This window comes from Muntiacus reevesi, chromosome 5, assembly GCF_963930625.1.
Source record: "Muntiacus reevesi chromosome 5, mMunRee1.1, whole genome shotgun sequence".
In the NCBI taxonomy this organism is placed as follows: Eukaryota; Metazoa; Chordata; class Mammalia; order Artiodactyla; family Cervidae; genus Muntiacus; species Muntiacus reevesi.
Window position 1 is genome coordinate 109,836,212 of NC_089253.1, and position 21,829 is coordinate 109,858,040.

General features: G+C 36.5%; 1 protein-coding gene across 10 annotated transcripts in view; it reads left to right on the forward strand.

Annotated features, from left to right (window-relative positions):
- The window catches only part of SMG7 (SMG7 nonsense mediated mRNA decay factor), a 78,289-nt gene that overhangs the window by 41,866 nt on the left and 14,594 nt on the right, over positions 1 to 21,829 (forward strand). For 9 of the 10 annotated variants that reach the window (XM_065936181.1, XM_065936182.1, XM_065936176.1 and 6 more), the window contains 9 exons: positions 193 to 310; positions 1,929 to 2,061; positions 10,203 to 10,374; positions 11,512 to 11,583; positions 12,398 to 12,548; positions 12,887 to 13,022; positions 16,933 to 17,095; positions 17,446 to 17,602; positions 20,507 to 20,577. In XM_065936181.1, coding sequence (XP_065792253.1) covers positions 193 to 310; positions 1,929 to 2,061; positions 10,203 to 10,374; positions 11,512 to 11,583; positions 12,398 to 12,548; positions 12,887 to 13,022; positions 16,933 to 17,095; positions 17,446 to 17,602; positions 20,507 to 20,577 — 1,173 coding nt within the window. Of the gene's footprint in view, positions 1 to 192; positions 311 to 1,928; positions 2,062 to 10,202; positions 10,375 to 10,945; positions 11,070 to 11,169; positions 11,277 to 11,511; positions 11,584 to 12,397; positions 12,549 to 12,886; positions 13,023 to 16,932; positions 17,096 to 17,445; positions 17,603 to 20,506; positions 20,578 to 21,829 lie in introns of those variants that run through there. The other variant, XM_065936183.1, reaches the window with a different exon arrangement.

Consider the following 21,829-nt stretch of genomic DNA (forward strand, 5'->3'; position numbering starts at 1 on the left):
GAAAGATTCACTCATTAGCCAAAAGGTGAAAGTTTCATCTGAAATGTAGTAGTATAAAACTTTTGGAGCAATCTATGATATGTATTTAAGCAGGTTTTTGCTTTGGTGAATGGAGAGTGAAGGAATTGTTTGTGTGGCATAATGGCCTTAACAATCTGTTTATCTATCTACTGTTTTTGTTTTGTTACTCAGATTCTAAGCTGGGTCCAGCCGAAGTCTGGACATCCAGGCAGGCTCTGCAGGACCTGTACCAGAAAATGCTAGTTACTGATTTGGAATACGCTTTAGACAAGAAAGTAGAACAGGATCTGTAAGTATTACCATTTGGGATGTCCCTGTAAGATCAAGAAACTCACCAAGACTTTAGAAGAGAACGATTTGGTTGTTTCTTTTTAACCTGTTTCAGAGTAAGCTATCTCAATGGATAAAGAAAGAAATTCTAATACTTGTGATGTTTTGAACAATCTGTTTGACCTTTGGTGTAAAGAGGAGAAATGTTCCGAGTTGAGTTTTTTTAAGGTATTTGGGGCATATCATAAAAACAAATCTGTATATATTTCAGGTGCTAAAAAACAGTGTTTGCATTCTCTGTATTGTATTCAGTCCTGTATTTAAGCTATGATTTAGAAAAGGAAGTGTTCAGAGCAGGCTTTCTTTGATAAATGCGATTCTATAAATCTCTCCCAAAGGAAAATATATTTACATTGTAAGGAAAGTTCTTCCTTTTAATCAAATAGATACTTCCTTCCCCTACTCCCCAATAAGACTAAGAAAAATTTTACATATTTAGGCGATTCCACTCATTCTATCTATGAGCTGTGAAATGGCAGATGACCAGATTCCCAAGTGAGTAAATAAATGCCTTTCATGGAAGACCTTGCCTTATAAATTGAAGCAGGACATTAGCCTGGTGGAAAATTAAAAATCAAGAATATTCTGTTTACCTAAGTTGTGGTGAAAATTAGTTTTTCCTAATCTAATTTTCCTGATTTTTGCACACCTGACCTTTATATTGTTAGAAGACCTAGTAATAGAATTTAATCACAACCACTCAAACACGTATTTTTGATATTAGAGTCATGGATAAGATGACATCAAAAATGCTGAGGGAGTGATTGCCCTCAGAAATCATTAAAAACCCCAGTGCTTCAAAAGAGTCTCAAAAGCTGCCGTTGATAAAGAATTAGGTACTTTCCAGGTAGGTTGTAAACCCTTTATCTATGTTTGCATCATTTAATGAAGCCAGTATATCTTCCATCCTAGTTCTTTTTTATTGTTTGCTTCTTTCTTTTCCCCCTGTGATTTCCAAATTAGGGAGCAACTGTACTTCACCATATCTAAATTTAAAATGACTCTCTGTACAGCTAGATTAATGAATGAAAGGCATTTTATAACAGGAGTTATAGAACCAATAGAACAGGAGAACAGGAGAAATAGAACCAAGTGTTGTGGGGAATAAGTTTTAGAGAAATAAGAAATATGGCTTAATATTCATAAGGAAACCCCCCCACCCCCCCCCCACCCCCCCCGCCACCAGCATTCCACTTGATAGAAGACATTTTTTTGGTGCAGTGATACAATGTATGGAAATTTGTTAATAGCTTACTTTTACTTTGGTTTACCACTGTAGTTGTAAGTTTGTACCGGGATTCCTAAATAGGTTCTAACTCTAGTAACCCTAAAAGGTTAATAACTGAAGCCACAGTCTGATTATTCGAACGTTTGGTAAGTGTCTACTAAGGTCAGTTGCATTCTGCTGCTTGTCTAGTCCTGTTCAGAGGGGAGCGTAAAGTCATTTAAGCGAGTAACTTGAATGTGGGTTTGCTGCCTAGTGTGTTATAACAGACAGTTCTCTCTTGTTCTCAGGGGGACCAGTGTCTGCCCAGTGAGTCACTGCTATACCAAATAGAATTACATTTTGTTTTCAGCTGGAATCATGCCTTTAAGAATCAGATCACAACACTACAAGGCCAGGCAAAGAATCGAGCAAACCCGAATCGGAGTGAAGTTCAGGCAAACCTTTCTCTGTTCCTAGAGGCAGCTAGTGGCTTCTATACTCAGGTGAGTTTGGCACTACATCCCAGTTTTCCTAAAATCAGTGGTGAATATTCCCTTGTGCACATCTTACTCGTATAGACACTTTATGTACCCATAGTATGGTGCATCTAGGAGTTGATCATCTGTAATCTCAAATTTAAAAAAATGTCCAAAATTATTTACCATAAGACTTCTAAAACAGTAAAGACTCTGCTCTTTAAAAGGCGATGGTTCACCTTAAAGGTTGGAGGTATAACTGTGTGAATAGAAAAAGGGTAATGAGAGAAGTGCCTTAGTGAAGCAGCAGCGGTGCAGTTACAAGTGAAAGACGTCAGTCACAAGTGAATGGACTTTGCTTCATTAGAGCGAATGTGAATGTGTGGGTATAATCATTAAGAAAGTTTAACACCCATGTTGTGCCAGGTAAGAAAGTCAAAATCTGTGATCTCAATGAGTTCTCCTAGTATTAAGTATATAGTAGAATATATCTGGAGCTTCAAATGCTGTTAAGCTACCTAAGAGGTAGAATAACCTTTCCTCAGTTTGAATAATAAGCTGTTATTTACTGTTCTCAGAAACTTTCCCCACCTTAGTTACATCTTGATATGACTTCTAAATCACATGAGGTAGAATAATTCTTTGTTGGACAGTGAGTTTTATTTAAGCAGAATTCCTTTGAAAACTTCATCCCATCCACTTATAATAGCATTCATAATTTAATAAAATATGTATAAATTCTCATCCTACAATGACAAGGCGAGATTTTGAGGAACTTGCACCAAAGAAATTCACAGAACCTTCTCTCTGTGCTGCTGCTTGACCATTGCTACCTATATTTTCTCTGTTTTGGTTTTACTGTTTAGAAAAGACTGTTGAAAGATATCAAATAGCCGCCATCTTATAGATTTACTTAGACTAAAAAATTCATCACCGTTCATCACTGAAAGAACTCAAGTATGATTCTTGTTCTCACACTTCATTTTTAAATTGCTGTCAGCTTTTAGCAAAAGTTGGTATTTCTGGAGAGAGGGGTTGTGGTTTGCCGCTTGGTTAATCCTTAGGGCAGATGTTAAAGGTTAATTCATTCTGCGAGTAACTGTTAAAACTTTCTTCTTTGTAACACACAACACTAGACACCAAGGATTGGAGGGAAGAGAGACCATATTTAACTTTCAAAGGACTACCCAGTCTAAATGCGGAAATGGATATATTAATAGATACTTTTTTGGGGGGGGAGGGGTTCCATTATAAAAAATGGATACCAGTGCCAAGAGATTTGAAAATTATAAGAAGTCCAAACATTTTTCTTTACCCTCTCATTCAGGATAAATTACTGATGAGTAGAATTTTTAACACTATTGATAGTCACTTTTGTTTTCCCAGGAAGTTATCATTTATGTTTTTAAATTTCCATCAACAGTGTGTACAAGTGTCTATCTTGACATATACTCAACAGCATTAAGTATTTCAGTAAAGGTAAATGAATGGTTAATTGAATAACATACTTCATAGATGGAGAATAATTTAATGTCTAGTTACTAGTGATGTTGAACTTCTTTCATTCTTTATTAGATATTTGTATTTTATACAATCAGTTTAATCATTTACTTTCCCCATCCATTGTTCAGACTCTAATTTTTTCTGTAGTAATTTGTCTGAGCTCTTTCTGCATAGGGATATTGATTTTTCTTCCTTTTTTTTTTGTGACAATCATCTTTTTCTCCAGTTTCTTTTTGTCCTTTCATTTTGTTTGAAGTTTTTTGAAATACAGAAGTTACGTAGTTTTTGTTTTTACAGTACAGGTTTTTCTTTGTGCACCTGTCCATAGATGAACAGATATTTAATAATAATAATAATTACATTTAAAGAAACAAATAGGTATTATATTGATATACTAAAATTTGGAAACACCACCAATATCCTACAATAGAGTAATGGTTAAATAAATTACAAACCATCTATAAAATGAAATCATGAAACTATTATAAATGGTATTTATGAAGTTTTCTTTATTGAGGCTTAGCTGATGTACAATATTATGTAAGTTTCAGGTGTACAACATAGTGAGTCACAGTTTTTAGAGGTTATGCTCTGTTTATGCCTGTGTGCTTGCTCAGTCACTTCAGTCATGTCTGACTCTTTCTTACCCTGTGGACTGTAGCCCACCAGTCTCCTCTGTCCATGGGATTCTTCCGGCTAGAATACTGGAGTGGGTTGCCATGCCCTCCTCCAGGGGATCTTCCCGACCTAAGGATCGAACCTACTCGCCTGTCTTACGTCTTCTGCATTAGCAGGCGGGTTCTCTACCACCACTGCCATCTGGGAAACACTTACTCTGTTTATGGTTATTATAAGTATTGGTTATATGCCCTGTGCGGTACAGTATGTCCCTACAGCTTCTTTATTTGACACATAATAGTTTGTACCTCTTCATCCCCTACCTCACCTCTCTCCTTTGCCTTTCCTAACTGGTAACCAGTAGTTTGTTTTCTTTATCTGTGAATCTGTTTCATTTTTGTTATATTTACTACTTTGTTGTGTTTTTTAGATTCCACATGTAAATGATAACATACAGGCACTTATCTTTCTCTGTCTCACATTGCATTTAATATAATCTCTTCCAAGTCCATGTTGTTGCAAGTGGCTAATTTTCATTCTTTTTTACAGCTTAGTAGTATCCCATTGTATATGTATGTTTGTGGGATACACACCCCCCCCCATCTTTTTTATCCATTCATCTGTTGATGGACAGTTGGGTTGTCTCCATATCTTGGCAGTTGTGTATAATGCTACTGTGAACACTGAAGTGCATGTATGTTTTTGAATTAGTGTTTTTGTTTTTTTCAGTTATATGCCCAGGAGTAGGAGTGAAATTGCTAGGTAATAGGGTAGTTCTGTTTTTATTTTTGTGAGAAACCTCCATACTGTTTTCCACACTGACTGTACCAACTTACATTTCCACCAGCAGTGTATGGGGGCTCCCTTTTCTCCATGTCTTCATCAGCATTTGTTATTGGTGATCTTTTTGATGATAGCCATTCTGACAGATGTGAGGTAATAACTCATTGTGGTTTTAATTTGCATTTTTCAGATGACTAGCAATGTTGAGCCTCTTTTCATGTGCCTGTTGGCCATCGGTATGTCTTCATTGAAAAAGTGTTTATTCAGATCTTCTGGTGTTTTTTAATGCAGCTGTTTGTTTTTTTGATCTTAAGTTGTATGAGCAGTTTATGTATTTTGGATATTAACCCCTTATCAGTTTTCTCTCATTTGGTAGGTGGGGTTTTCATTTTGTCGACAGTTTTCTTTGCTCTGCAGAAGCTTTTAAGTTTAATTAAGTCCCGTTTATGAAGATTTTTTTTTTATGATGAGGAAATTGTGTTATATGAAGATTTTTTTTTTATGATGAGGAAATTGTGTTAAATGAAAAATCATGATATAAAATTATGGATACAGTTGGACTCTAAACGTTAGTTGAATAGTCTCAGCTCAATGGGGTATTAACAAAAATGGTATGTCTCCCTATTACTAGCACCCCCCTCCCCCATCACTACTTTAAACTCTACTTCTTTGAATTCCAGATTCCCATCATAACCTTTTGGACAGATTCCTACCATTCTCATTGCTCTTAGGTTTTTATAATAAACAGTCTAGTTTTAAAACTCCAGTCTCGTCTCCAACTTAAATCTCTTCCTTCCTTCATGTAGTGGAAATCTAAACTGTGAATACAACTGAAGTTGGGAGGAGCAGTAGACTTGGTGGAGGTATTGGATTGGTCAAAAGATCTTATGGAAAGAGTATCCACCTTCTGCAGTACATTTTTATATTAGCCATTACACAGATACGTTTATCTTGGAAGATGATTCTTAACCTTTTTTTATGCTGTGACACACATGTAGCACATTTCCAAGGGTTTGATTGGACACTAATAAATCCAAACACATCTGTAAGGAAGTATAGCAGGAATCATTTTTGTTGGGGTAGCAGGTTATTTGCAAAAACATTTTATAAGCAAGTCAATAATAAAATATTAAATGTCTCATAATATTGTTTTATAAAGGAAAATATTATTTCTGTAGTAAGTATTGATCTTTCCCCTACTGCATTCCACAGGCCCTGGTTGAGTGAGTACACCAGTTGTAGAATGAGCAGCAGTAAATTTTTTTCAGATCTCAACATTAATAGAACTTGTTAGTAACATTTTTTTTGTTATCTTGATAATTGAAACAGTTAAATGATGTGGTGAACAATAATGTTCTGTATATCTTTTTTGATGATGTGAGGTACAGATTAAGCTACCAGACTGGGGAAGTACACCAGGTCCAAATCATTGTACAGCCTTATAGACTAAGATGAGTTTAAAAGATTCCTTTGGATGTTACTTGGAGATTGATTTAGCAGGGGTCAAGAATGGAAAGTAGGTAGTGTGCTGCTGTGGTAATGGAAAGATATTGATGGATTTTTTAAATGGCCAGGACTTCCTAATGGATTGGATCAGATGTATGGAATCAGGATAGGGGAAGAATCAGAGATAACTTAAGTTATCAGATTGAGTGGCTAGTTGACTGGTTGTACCATTTACTGAGATAGGGAACACTGAGGAAAAGACAGCTCTATTCATGTTACGCTAGGGAGATAGATGCCTGTTTGCCATAGAAGTGGAGAGATCAAATAGGTAGTTCGATAAGCTAAGCTAGGAGCTCAGTGAAAAGATCAGAGCCAGAGTAAAATTTATGATTACAATAAAGTACCCTGACTTAGACATTAGGATTTTGCACTTAAAACCATAGAGCTAGGTGAGAAGAGGTTTGGCAGAGAAGGAGCCACATTTCAATAGGAGTAAATCAGAGTGATATCTTAGAAGACAAAGAGAAAAGCATTTCAATAAGAGGGAGTGACCAACTCAGGTGAGTGCTACAAAGAAATCAAGTAAGGTGATTAAAGAGGATCGTTTGGATTTGACACACAGAAGCCATTAGTGAAATTAATGGATACCGTATTTCCTCATTTCTAAAACATGTTTCATATTTTAACACCTTTGAGATAGGAAAACATTTACAAAAGATGGTCAGTTCACCATTTAATTGGCAGTTTTTCCGTTACATAAATAATAGTTCATCTTACAATTTATGGTATCTTGGATTTGATGAAATGTGACTTCAGTTGAGTGGTCGAGATAGAAATCTGATTGGAATGGATTAAAAAGAGACAGATACATGTTTATGCTCAGTTCTGTTTTCTGTGAAGATGATTTTTTTGATTTAGATATCGTTTTGTTAACTATTGGTATTTAAAGCATGGCGCTTGAAGCCAGAACCAAATTGCCAAATGAAGTAAAGGTGTAACATCATGCTATGTGGCTTTTTTTAAAACATCAAAAAACAGAACAATAGAGTAGTCCTAACTCTTAAGAAATGTGAGCCAAAAAGAAAGTATTAAGTATCTGTAGTAATTAAAAGATATTCTGTGTTCATAGTGAAAGTGAAAAGTGAAAGTCGCTCAATCTTGTGCGACTCTTTGCGACCCCATGACTAAATAGTCCATGGAATTCTCCAGGCCAGAATACCAGAGTGGGTAGCCTTTCCCTTCTCCAGGGGATCTTCCCAACCCAGGGATCAAACCTGGGTCTCCCACATTGCAGGAGGATTCTTTACCAGCTGAGCCACAAGGGAGGCCCAAGAATACTGGAGTGGGTAGCCTATCCCTTCTCCAGGAGATCTTCCTGACCCAGGAATCAAACCAGGGTCTCCTGCATTGCAGGCAGATTGTTTACCAACTGAGCTATCAGGGAAGCCCTGTGTATTCATCTTTAGTTCTAAGTTCTTAGGGTAGATTGAAGAACTAAGGAGCAGTGGAATAGTATAATAAGAGTTTTCACAGAATAATTGCCAAATATAGTTTTGTTCAGCTTATTAAACATCTGTTTCTCTTTAGTCCCACCTTATTTCTGCTTTCTCACCTGGAATCCTTTGAACCAGCAGGAATTTTTCCAATATCTCTACCTACAACTCCTGGGTTCAGACAAAAATTTTATTATAAGACAGCCACATGAAGTTTCAACCATATTTTATTTACTTTTCTTAAACATCCTTTTTTTCTTCTTGATAGATATTCAGCTGTGCCTAATTTTCCAGTCTGTTCTTTCAGTACCTGTAGAACTCAATTGTTTATTTATCCTCTGTCCTGTTTCTTCTTGCTGTCCTCCACAGAATCTGTTTTAGGGTTTTTCCCATTTTTTGTTCCTTTTTTTGTACTTCTTGCTTTTTTTCTATTTCCAGACTCTATTCATTCTGGGCACTAGTTTTTTTTGCTCAATTTTATGTCAGAAAATTTCTTGCACATTGCAAATGTACAGGTATAAGTACAATTGTAGATAACGCCTGTGTTTCGTGAAAAGGGAATATAGGATTTTATGTTTGGTTATAGAGGTGCTTTTTGTCTTAGGAAAAGGGTGAGACATTATATATCCTGAGTTGGGTCCCCAAAAGTGTCTTGTTTTGTGAAATCTGTACTTATTAGAGAGAGTGGTGTTAGAATCAAGATATTTCTAATTCTGTAATCTTAGTCAAATAACTCAATATTTTTGTTGCTTTCATACCCTCATCTGAAAAAAATGGAGCTTCATACCTGTGTTGAAGCAACATATTGTGTTGCTACTAGTTTATCACAAGGATTAAGTAAGACAAACACATAGCCCAGAGAGTGAAGCTTATTATAAGCATAGAATGTTCCATTGGTTATGCTATCGTTTGGGATATCTCTCCCTCTCTTCCTCGTCTCTCCTGCTCTCCCTTCCCTACTTTATGTACCTGTCTTGCTCATTTATCTGTGAACTCCTGAACCACACAGATCTTTTTATCTATCTCTGTGTCCCTGCTGTTTTCCATGGGCATGTGATAAAATGACCAGGTATTTGAATGATTGCACTTGTAAGTAAGTGTCTGAGTGACTGGGAGTAGACTGTGAGGACCTGTGGAGTGCCGGGAGTAAGTGCTTGAGGCTGTCAGCAGGGGGCGGGGGTGGGGTGTTAATGAAGGATGCTGAGAAGAAATGATTGGCAAGAAGAAAAGAACTAGAAAAGCTTAGTGATCAATCATAAAATCAGCTGTTTTCAATGTGGCAGAGAGATCCAATAGGATGATGACTAGGAAACATCCATTGTATTTGCTTATTTATAACCAGATGTCTTTGACAGCAGTTTCAGTAGAGTGGTTGTGGATGGTGGGATGGGGAGAGGAGAGGTTGTGTGAAAGTCAGATCATAATGGACTAAGGAGCGACTAGGAATTGAGAAAGCAGATATGATACTTGTGGACTCCTTTGAAGGAATTCTGTTGAGATGAAGAAGAGACATTAGAAGCTTGCTAAAGGAGAAATCTAGAGTCAAGGGAAAGTGCTTCAGTTCTGTGTGTTTTGTTTTATAGTAATAATTATTGTTTATTTTTTGTGGGCAACATTTCATAGGTCATAGCAAAGAAGCTTGATAAGTTGAAAGTAGATTTTAAAAATGAGGAGATGAAAAAAATAAATAAAAATGAGGGGATGACAGGCAGGAGGCAGAAAAGAATGAAACAGCATGCTCAGACAGATAAGTTATTTCTCAGTGGGAGAAGGAACCCTCTCATACCATAAAACTAGAGAAGAAAGGAAGAAAGAGTGAATGTCTACATAATGTCAAAAGTTCCTTCCAGATCTCTACGGATATATAGATCTGTGTGCAGAGATCCAAGTTTGACCTCAGGCTTAAGAAAATAAATCTCAAGAAACTCCTAAAGTCTGCCAAATATGTTGGTTTGTATTTAAGTAAAATTTGTAACCAACTAGTCTTTAATGAGTTTTGTGTGGTTCTAAGAGGAAAAGAAAATAGAAAGAGAGGTAATTTCATGGAGTTGCTTGCTGAATGAATCTGAATAGCCTACTCAGGTAAAATCTTTTTTTTCCCCTAAATTGCTGCTGTTCCTTTTAGAGGTACATCTTGGATTGCTCTAATACTTGGCAAGTCAAATGATATGATTTGTAATGAATGTTACTAGTTATCCTTTGAAAGGTTGTCCTATCTTAGGTCTCAGCAGTATGTAATATTAGTTACACATGTTAAAGTATACCAACTTTACTGTTAAAGCAATTCTGACTTAATACTAACACTTGCTCGTGTTTTCCTTTCAGTTATTACAAGAACTGTGTACAGTGTTTAATGTAGATTTACCATGCCGTGTGAAGTCTTCCCAGTTGGGAATTATCAGCAATAAACAGACGCATACCAGCGCCATAGTGAAGCCACAGTCTAGCTCCTGTTCCTATATCTGCCAGCACTGCCTCGTTCACCTTGGAGACATTGGTGAGCCCTTGGTGTGAAGGAATTGATAATACATTCATGCTTTTCTTTGGAGTAGTCCTAGAAAGATTATTTTCTTTTAAACAAGCCTACACAGAGAACTTAGATTGTCAGAAAACTATAAAATGTATTTTAAGAAACTTTGATTTTCTGAATGCTTTGGGATTGACAAAGGATCTTGAGGGAAGTAACTTTCATATTCAGATTTAAATTTTATTCAGACTTTATGCAGATGTAGGCAAATAATAAACCAGCACAAATGTAATCAAAGCTTAATATTTTCAAAGTGATGCCATAATATTTTCTGAAAAACTGTACTCCTTTGAAATTGTGGAGTTTATAAAAATTACTCCTTCTGAAGCTGGGTTGCCTTTTTCTTCCTACCAGTGCATTAAAAGTTCATTTTTAATTTTTTCCTTTTTACAGTTCAATTTGTGTTTCCATTTTATATATTTTATCTGGGAATGTTATGTAATATATATATTCTTGTTCATTCCTTTAAGGTGACCTTAAAAGGGTTGTGAAACAAATTAACTATAGGATTATGTTTTGACTGTCCTCAAATAACAAGTGGATTAGAGGTCACATCAAAGTAAGCGCCAATTTCTACAGGGAGATTCAGCGAGGAGTAGTATATCTGGATTGCTTTTGCTTTCAAAAGTGTATTCTTTGCACACACACAAATAATAATTCAATAGGTATGAGGCATTTTTCAAAATCACTTTATAAAGATATTAAAGAAATACATAAATTTCAGATCATATTGTATAGTGTTTTTTGTTTTGTTTTGTTTTTAAGTGCCATATAACTCACCCCTTCTTGTGGGCCGGCCCCAGGTCACCAGCATAGTCCATAGTGGGAGCTGGTGATGGCATGACACTTGGAGGACCTGGAAATGGGGCTAGGTAAGCTTTAAAGTTGGTTACATGCTGAGTGTCCCAGATAGGGAAAGCCGGATGGACACTTCACACGTAATCCTATAGTTAATTTGTTTTAAAACATTTTGTCTTTAATCATCTTAATTTAATTTTAGTGTATTTATTAACTTTAAATGTTCAAACTGTAGCTGTTTTGGAATTACCCTAATGGTTGTTTTTATCTGTGTGTTTTTAAATTGAGCTTTTTTTTTCCTCCTCTTAGCTCGATACAGAAACCAGACCAGCCAGGCAGAGTCCTACTATAGGCATGCGGCTCAGCTTGTCCCCTCTAATGGTGAGTTGGTTATGACACTTTACTCTCAGTAGAAAAATGGAAAATAGTTCAGGGCTCCTCTTTTAAGTGGTAAGAAGTCCAAAGATATTTTGAGTTTTGGTATTGATTATTGTATTTTTCCTTTTAACTGTACATTCTGTGTAATTGGAAATAAAGTTTTTAAAATATTATTACTGTTGTCAGTAAAGCAATATGAATAGAAGATCCTCTAATGTGATCTAAAATTGCTTCAACAACTCTGGCTTCCCTAATAATAATTTTCTTTTTAATACAATGATTCCCCTCCTAGAAAAATTCTCTCTTATTACAAAAAGATAATGCTTTTGTCTTTTGATGGCTGCCTAAATGGGCGTTAGGAGTGATTCTTGAATTAAATCGCTGTAGGTGTTTGGTGATATGCATTCTTGTTAAGCTACTTTGAAAGTCCTTTAGATTTTAAAGGAGTCACTTGAAAGCAGGGATGGCATTTGGACATACTGTTTCATGTTGTCTGTGGCTATTTTCCCACTACAGTGACAGAGTTGAGTAGTTGTGATAGAGACTTCGGCCCACAAAGCAAAAAATACTGTCTAGCCCTTTCCAAAGTCTTATTTGAACTTAAGAGTGCCCTCCACCCTAATCATATGACTTTTTAACGTATGTGCCATCACTAAAGTGTGCTGCTAGGCTATTTTTAATGAACTAGTCATGAGATTTACTTTATACAATGCTCCCCATTTTTAATACAGCGATTTAAAAACTGCCCTTCTGCATTCTGTGATTGCAAGACTTCATGCATCTTGGATTACTTTAGAATCTTACCTTTCTCCTCTAGGTCAGCCTTACAATCAGTTGGCTATCTTAGCTTCTTCCAAAGGAGACCATCTGACTACAATTTTCTACTACTGCAGAAGCATTGCTGTGAAGTTCCCTTTCCCAGCTGCCTCTACTAATCTACAAAAAGCACTTTCTAAAGCACTGGAAAGGTAGGGTCGACTTTTCCAAGTGGACTCAGATTTGGGCACACAAGAAATAACGGCCAGCTGCTCATGCTTCCTGTCTCTCCTATTTGCCTAAAATCTAACATATGTATTACAACAGTTTTGCATGTAGTCACCACTGAATTTCAACCGGTTGGTCTCTGAGTTGTTCCCAGCGGAGTAGCACAGGCTACTGAGTGTGTTACAGTCGAAAAGCCATTGAGAGCAGTCCGCATCCTGAGTCACAGGTGCTCAGATAATGCGTTTCTGCAAGTCAGAGTCTCCTGTAAGAGGTTTTAGGCATTTTGTTGCTAAGATTCATGGAAGTTTTTCTTTCATTTCAGCCGGGATGAGGTGAAAACCAAATGGGGTGTTTCTGACTTCATCAAGGCCTTTATTAAATTCCACGGTCATGTGTACCTGAGTAAGAGCTTGGAAAAGTTGAGCCCTCTTCGAGAGAAGTTGGAAGAACAGTTTAAGGTTAGATTTTTTTAAACAATTTTTTCTTGTCTAAATGAGGAAGCATACGATTTGGAGGAGACTCACTCCCAGTTTTATGTCATTACTTAATTATGAAATGTTGATAAAACAAATTTAAGGCATGTGAAATTCTGGCAAACCGCATTCCTTCAGTTTAAACTGAGGTGCTGTCTATATAAAGAAATATAGCAGACATGTTTTCACTAAGTAGCTGCCATTTGGCAGAAAATATAGTGGGAAAAGAAATTTTCCTCCTTCCCTCTCAGACTGAGCACCTTTCTTTTCTCAGTTTTGGAAGTCCTGCATCTGATGTTTTCTATGTTTAGATGTGATTTGGTTGCCTGCTTTATTGATAGTAATTCCATTCTGCAAACTGGGCTGATGGGTCTCACTGTGCTTTGATCCCAGGACTTGTGATTGACTGAAGGGAAGTAATGAGAATTTCATTCAGCAGGCATATATTTCACTAATTTGTACAAGGAGATAAAGTTAAGGAACCTTTTTTCTAGTTTTATGTATGAATATAATTTTTATTAGTATATTAATTTAGTTTAAATGATGTAGTAAAAGATATATATAATATTGGAGGAGTCAAAATTAACTTTTATTTTTAGTTCATTTATTCAAAAAATATTTGACTAGTATGTATCAATCACTGTTGTAGTCACTGAAATCTACAGTGAACAAGACAGTCTCAAAGAACATATTTTTAGGTTACTTTTGAGTGTCTATACACTTGGGGAATTGTTTGTAACTGAGGAATTGTCTGTAACTGGGAAATTGTCTATCAAGTATTATACAGGTTTCACATTCCAGAGATTGTAGAACTTAGTTAAGAGACAGTCAATTAGCCAGATACAGTCAGTGTGAAATAGTTTTTACAGATGATCATTTTTTAGTTGATTACTTTTTATGTGTAGGAGATTATACCAAGTAACTATAATAGAAATAGTTTGTTTTTTAAAATAAGCTTCTAGAGTCCCCGCTCTTCTATGCTTCTGTTAATGACCTATTTAAACTTAGCCCATGATTTATGGGGTTGGGTACATGAAAGAAACAACCAACTTTTTTAAAGCCATAGGCTGTTCAGCCTAGAAAAAGAAGTCTATTATATTATTCATTGTAAGTTTTCAGATATATGAAGGATTATTTTAAAAGAGCACATTTTTGTCTTCCTGAGGTCAGAAATAAAATCTTAACATTTAAGTAGAGACCTGTAGGGGGTTACTAAAAGGTCTCTCGTTTGAGAGCTTAAAAGTCAGATTGACAGCCATTTTTCTTGAATGGTTTAGTTGCAGTCTCATTGACTAGCAAGGGGTTGGACCAAATGATCGTTTGAGATTGCTTCCAGCTCTGTTCTATTCAAGATATACTCCCTAAGTGGGGAGGGAGGAGGGACCTACCTTCATGAGATCTTCTCTAAGTCATTCTCATATAGAATCTAGTCAGTTTTGTATTTGGTTCAACCTCAAACAACTAATATTGTCTTCAGATATATATTTCTGCTTGTGAAGTTTTGGTGGGTGTATGTAGGCAATTGCTAAAATAACACTTTAAAGTATCATTCTGACACTCTGAAGTTAAACATAGTATGAGGCAGATCTATTTTAAACCTTAGCCAGTTTTGAAATGTCAGAAGAACATTGTTGGAGTGAAATTTTAGCATAGTTGAGTATTTCTAAAGCCTTTACAGATAATTAGTATTATCCACGTGTAAACCTCAGTGTATCTGTCTTACCAGCAAGTCTTTATGTACTAAGCAGAAACATGTACCAACTTGAGGTCCATTGGAGGACTTAAGATCTAGGTTTAGGAATTGAGATACAAGACTTTTTTATATCTGTTAAATGTGTGCTGTTTCTTAACAGTATTTAGTTCAATATAATCCTTAACTGCTGATGAAAGTGTCTTTGAGTAACAAAAAGTCAGTCCTGGTTTAAACTGTTACTAAAATGCAATCCAAATGTTACGAAATTACAACTTAATAGTTATATATTTCTAAAAGTATGGGTTATTTCTTCACTAAGTGTTTGAGTACCTGTTGTATACTCTGCACTTCTCTCACTTCTCTAAACTGTTGGAGATATTGGGGAGAACAAGATACAGTCTGTACCTTCATGAACTTTGATTATCATTTGCTAGTACTAGGCTGCTCTCGTATGCTGTGTTTCAAGTTTTTTAATTTCATTCAGTAGAACATTGCTTTCTAAAATAAATGCCACTGGATTTATAGATACAAGGGATACTTTACTATAAATTATACTCAGAAAAGCACACTTCTTGAAAAAATATTCTCATGCCAATCTTATGTATTTGTGTAAATAGTCAGCTGATCTAAAGTTGGATGTAGAGAATGAAAGAAGAGTTTTATGGTAGCACTCTGGAAAAGAAATAGCATTTCAGGACATTCAGAGTAAAAGCAAGAAAAATGGTCAATGCCATTAGAAAAGGAGTAAGCATTCTTGATGTATATACTGGAAAGACAGATGGCAAGATGATAGGGAGAATAGAGTTAAAGAGAAAAAAATAAAAAGAGAAAGAGAACTGTGCTTTTTCCAATGATAATGTGAAAGATCTTGTTAGTAGAATTATGAAACTTATTCTGGATGTTTCATATTCTTTATGTTAAAAAAAAATCTCAGAATAGGCTGGACACAAGCAGCTATAAATTTCTGAGATGGTAGGATCTCTTGTCACTGCTGGTAGACGTGTAAGTGACATAATCCATTTCCCATCATAAGGCGAGTGACAGTGAACTCCACTTTCTCCAAAAGTTTTGCCTGGGTAGGGAGGGTATTTGACCATCGCTGAAGTGTAAGGTAAAACCAGGATGTCATCTCTAATAGCTATCAAGTTTGTTAGGAACTTGTGTTGGAAAACTGTTTTATATGGGAGTAATCTAAACTACTGCGGATATTAAGGTAGAAGGGTAATGAAGTTAAGGCAGTTGAGAGCATATAGGTGAATTTTTCCTTACAGTGATGTTTAGCAGGTCACTGTGAACCCACAGTTCTTAAGTAAAAGAAATTTGGTAGTGAAGGCTGTTGCTTTTCTGATAGAGGGACGTGTCAGTATAATAATTTGTACAAGTGCATATTCAGTTCAGTTCAGTCGCTCAGTCGTGTCCTACTCTTTGTGACCCCATGAACCGTAGCATGCCAGTTCTCCCTGTCCATCACCAACTGTCAGAGTTTACCCAGATTCATGTCCATTGAGTCGGTGATGCCATCCAGCCATCTCATCCTCTGTCGTCCCCTTCTCCTCCTGCCCTGGCATCAGGGTCTTTTCAAATGAGTCAGCTCTTCACATCAGGTGGCCTATAATACTTGTTAATGACTGCTTTGGTTTATCATTTACCCTGTGTTTCAGATATGTTTTTGCTATATATCTCATTTATAAATAAATTTCTTTAAATGTGTCAAGCCTTTGAAAGAGTAAACTTTATGACCAAGTTTGGAACTTATTTATTATGTGCCAAGAGTTCAAAAACATGTGTTTTGCCTCTTTTTACTTGAAATTTTGATTTTCACTATGTGCGCCTATTTTGTCGTCAGTGGTCCTGGTTTCATATTTTAGTATGTTTGCATCTCTTATAAAACAGCTTATAATGAATTCAAATAAACTTATTAGTAGTCCTCTAAAAAGTTTTTCTCAGATCATATTAAAAAATACATAGTTTCTTGTGGAAAAAAGTATTGTTAAAAAAAAAACCAGCTCTGTGGTGACTGGGTTAAATCTTTTCAAGGCAGAAAGTCAACATGAGAAACATCAGACCACATCATATTCAATTAAAAACTCATCTATAAATGTTACCCTTGTGGTTTAAATGCAGACTGCCAGTTTAATTCTTGTGCTGAAGACGGCTTCAGTTCCTGATAAATATATTCAGCATTCCTGTCTTCTCTTTCAGAGGCTGCTATTCCAGAAAGCTTTCAACTCTCAGCAGTTAGTTCACGTCACTGTCATTAACCTGTTCCAGCTTCATCACCTTCGTGACTTTAGCAACGAAACGGAGCAGCATAGTTACAGCCAAGATGAGCAGCTGTGTTGGACACAGTTGCTGGCCCTCTTTAGTGAGTATTAAATCATTTAGCTTCCTGTGCCATCGTTTTTGGGAAGCATGAACTTTGATGTTTTCATCATTGCAACAAACCATTAGTAACATGGAAAAGTGTGGTTTGTTTCGTAATACTGAATCAGGAGGCCTAAACCCTAAGTTCTCTCCTTTTATCTGCTGACATCCCCCTCATCAACTGTATCTGTGACATTTCCAATGTGGAAAAGAAAATGTCTTTTTAGAAAGAAGCCATAAGGTATTTAAGTGTTAAGTAGCATACAGCCCCAGTCTCGTAATAATATTTTAATTTGGACTGGTACACAATTTCAAATATCTTATTCTTTGTGCACACATTTTTTCTTTAAGTGTCTTTTCTTGGCATCCTGTGCAAGTGTCCTCTCCAGAACAAGTCTCAGGAGGAATCCTACAATGCCTATCCCCTCCCTGCCGTCAAGGTGTCCATGGACTGGCTGAGACTCAGACCCAGGGTGTTTCAGGAGGCAGTGGTGGATGAAAGACAGTAGTAAGTATCATGGAATTTCACATTAGCTGTGTGCTTTGTTTGTTTGATATACATAGATATGTAGAAACTGCCTTCTAACACAATATTGGAACAGTGGAGGACTTGTGTTTTCCACCTACTCTCTAGAAATTGAACTGAAGACGTCTTTGTATGCTTTCCACTTGCTTCTTTGAATTCTCCATGGGAGGCACAATCTTAAGGATTTCTGACTCGCTGTGTGCTCCCGCATTCCTGGTTGCCATCCTGGGGAAAAGGCATTTTTCACATTGCAAAATGAAATAGTTTATTTCTTATTCATTACAGTACGCCCCAATTTTCTGTTTAGGAATTGAAGGGAAGAGATTTTTTTACTTCTTCCATTCTTTTTTTTAACTAAGCTATTTGATGTTGACTTTCAGTAACACCCAATTTGAGTTATATTTGTTTTAAGCTTAGAGGATTGGATGTTATTTTGGCTCTCATGATTTTCCATGTAGTCTCTACTCAGAATATTCCTGACAATTCTCAGGAATTATTCATTATACAGTGACAAATGAAAGCTTTCAGCTTACCTTTGGCCATAGGAATAAATGGGCTTCCCTGGTGGCTCATCGGTAAAGAACTCATCTGCCAATGCCGGAGCCGCAGTTTCAATCCCTGGTCAGAAAGATCCCCTAGAGAAGGAAATGGCAACCCACTCCACTATTCTTGCCTGGAAAGTCCCATTGTCAAAGGAGCCTGGCAGGTTACAGTCTGTGGGTTCACTAAAGAGTCAGACATGACTTAGCCCCTAAACAACAATAGAATAAATACTTCCAGTAAGGCTTTGCAGTGAGTGGGAAGCTTCTCGCCTGCATATTTTGATGATGGATATTGGGAGAGTCTCTGAAATTTCTACTTCGTGGCTCAGCATCTACATATTGACCAAGGTCACAACCTGAAAAATGTCCTAGCCACATTCAGGACCCCATGATCCCTCTTACCTTGTGCTTGTCTTACGTCTCCTCCCCTCAAATCTCACTTTAAGCGCCTTCATTTTTGGTATTGTCTTAAACGGAGTTTAGCAGCATAAGCCCAGCATACTCCACTTCTCTTTTTCATGCCAACAGAGCTCTTAGTAAGTTACATTTTAGGTAGTGTTTTCCTGCACAGAGTTTCTTTTCTTAACTAGAAGCTATGCCTTTTTCCTTCTCATGTCTACTTCAGAACTTGTGTTTGGTTCAGTGTGTTGTATTAGTAATGTTATGGAAAAGGCATTGATATTTTTATTTTGTTTCTTTTTTTCTTCCTGTACAGTGAGTGAGCTTTTAGGCCCATTCTGTGCATTCCCACTTCTTTTCTTTTCTAGTTTTATTTTCGCTGTGCCACGTAAGTTGCAGGATCTTAGTTCCCCCACCAGTATTGAAGCTGGATCACAGCAGCAGCAGCCCCGAGTCCTAACCACTAGGCTGCCAGGGGCTCCCTGTGCATTCTTACCATTGCAGAAGATATTCAACCAGGAGAAATAGCTTTATTTTCAAACTTTTTTCCTTTTTCTTCCATATCCTTTACACTTCTCCCTCCCTTCTCTCAGATTTATTGGGATCTTTAGAATTATGTCCTTGCAGGTATTAGGTATTTTATTTTATCTTAAATTATGTTATTACTGATTTTCAGCTAGTTTGGGGTATTTCTTTAAAACTGAAGATTTTCCTAATGGGTCTGATAAATCAAGGTGTAATAATCCTCATATCTTTTAAATGAGGGAAAAAACAATTTTCTGAACTTCAGGTAACCTTCAGTTTCTTGCTTTTGACTATTATCATTTCTAGAACTTGTTTTCTTCTATACTTTTTTGAGAACATGTTCTCTTAAACTGATAAGTGCATAAAAGAGTGTGTTTTTTTTTTCCTTCGTAGAAAGCAGAGTTAGACTTAAGTAACCCACAGTGGGGGAAAGCAGTGTATAATTAAGTCATTTTTATCCTCTTTTTTGTCTTTCGAGATCTTATATTTGTTGCATAGAGACATTTTTCTAGTCTAGCATTCCTTTTTAGGTTATTAACCTTCCTTTTCAGCTGTCTCTTAATTTGTTACATCCCCAGAGGCTTGTAGCAGACATTTATTCTTCAATGTTTCCTTGTATATTTTTTCTGTATTATTCACTTATATATAAAGTAGCATGTTCCCATATTTTAAAGTGTATAGTTGTCAGCGTCAAGGTTTTTTATCTGATATGGTGATGTGCATCCAATCTCTCTATCCTGGGCAACTCACCCTGGGCTTTTTTTATTTTTTTAAAGCCACACTTTTTTACCAACATTGGTGGTTACATATTTCTAGAAAATCTTAATATTATCTTAAGTAGATTGTAATTATTTTTAATATTTTAACTATTAAGAATAATTTTTAATATTTTGCAAACTTTGGCAAAGGTTTAGTGTTACGAAACAGAGGTAAGGACATTACAACAATGTGTGAACTTTTTTATACCATAAAGAAAAAGGCATATTCATCACTTTGAATGTGATTTGACTATGATGTAACCACATCCCCTGTCACAGATTAAGAACTAGTAATGGGTTCCATAACTGATAATGTATGTGAAAACTATAAAAAACATAATGTGCTGTTTCTCTGGTCAAAGGTTTCTCAGTAAATATCCATTTTCAATGAATAAAACTGACAAATCAGTTTTTCTAATTGTTAAATTAGGAACCTGGGGACCGATCTGCAGTAGTAGGTCTCTGTTACGGAAGTTTGGCCCTTCTGGTGTATCTTATCTAGACACATTAGGGATTACATTTTAGGAAATCATGCAGCATTTAAAATGCCAAACCAAGAGAAAAATACATTGTCTAGGTCCTATTGGTAACATTTTTGTGGCTCATTAGCATTCTGGTTTCTCATGCAAAAATAAAGTCTGAACTATCTGTTTAATTTACAGCATTTGGCCGTGGCTAATTTCTCTTCTGAACAGTTTCCATCCCCATGAAGAAGATCTTTCAAGTACTAATGGTAAGGGCTCCCTTAACCTTGTGTTGCTGACGTTGTTCTCCATCACTAATAGTGTCCTTCGTGAAAGTGAAAGTCGCTCAGTTGTGTCCGACTGTTTGCAACCCCATGGGTTATATAGTCCATGGAATTCTCCAGACCAGAGTATTGGAGTGGGTAGCCTCTCCCCTTCTCCAGGGAATCTTTCCAACCCAGGGATTGAACCTAGGTCTCCCACATTGCAGGCAGGTTCTTTACCAGCTGAGCCACAAAGGAAGTAAATAGTGGGCTTAAGGCCAGAGAAAAACAAGGTTTTGTTCTTAAGTGTTTAACTTTAAATTCAGTATCTCAGAGGAGACTTTGTGCTTTGCATTGGTTAAGTGGGTGGAAATAGAGGTAATAATCCTCTTGTAGTTCTCTCAGCTTATTCTCCTGTTCTGCTTCATTTGAACAGAAGTCCAGAGAGTAGTGTTTTCAGATTCTTTCCATCTTCCCTTCTTCCTCATTCTTACTAGTTATTTTTTTGAGGAATTAATGTAAACATTAATCTGTCAAAATTATACTTGCTTATCAGGATATTTGGGACATACAAACATAAAGAACACAAGTCCCCCTTAGTTCTCTCATACATAAATACTCTCTGTACTATTCACGATGCTGTATTTTCTTTGAGGCTTTTACTTCTGTGTATATAAACATACCTGCATGTGATTGATATCACATAGGTAGAGCTATGTGATATAGTTACAGCTTGGACTTCCCTATAGCTCAGAGGGTAAAGAATCTGCCTGCCATACAGGAGACCTGGGTTTGATCCCTGGGTCTGGAAGATCCCCTAGAGAAGGAAATGGCAACCCACTCACACTCTTCTTGCCTGGAGAATCCTATGGACAGAGGAGCCTGGCAGGCTACAGTCCCTGGGGAGTTGGACATGACTAAGCCATTAACACACACACACACACACCTGCTTTATAAATTTAATGAGATACCGTTAGCATTTATCTTCGTCATTTAAACATTTTGGAACATGATTTTTTAAAGGCTGCTTAATATTCCATCCTGTGGCTATGCCATAATTCCTTTAATCATTATCCATTTGCTTACAACCTTGCCCGCTGTAAGCAGCACTGCACTGAACAGTGTAGTGACCCCTTTCTGATTATCTTTCTTCCGTTAGATCATGCCCCTCAAGTGTCATGTTTGCCAATGAATCACTAGGGATCTTGTTAAAATGCAGATTATGATTCCGTAGTTTTGGGATAATGCCCAAGATTTT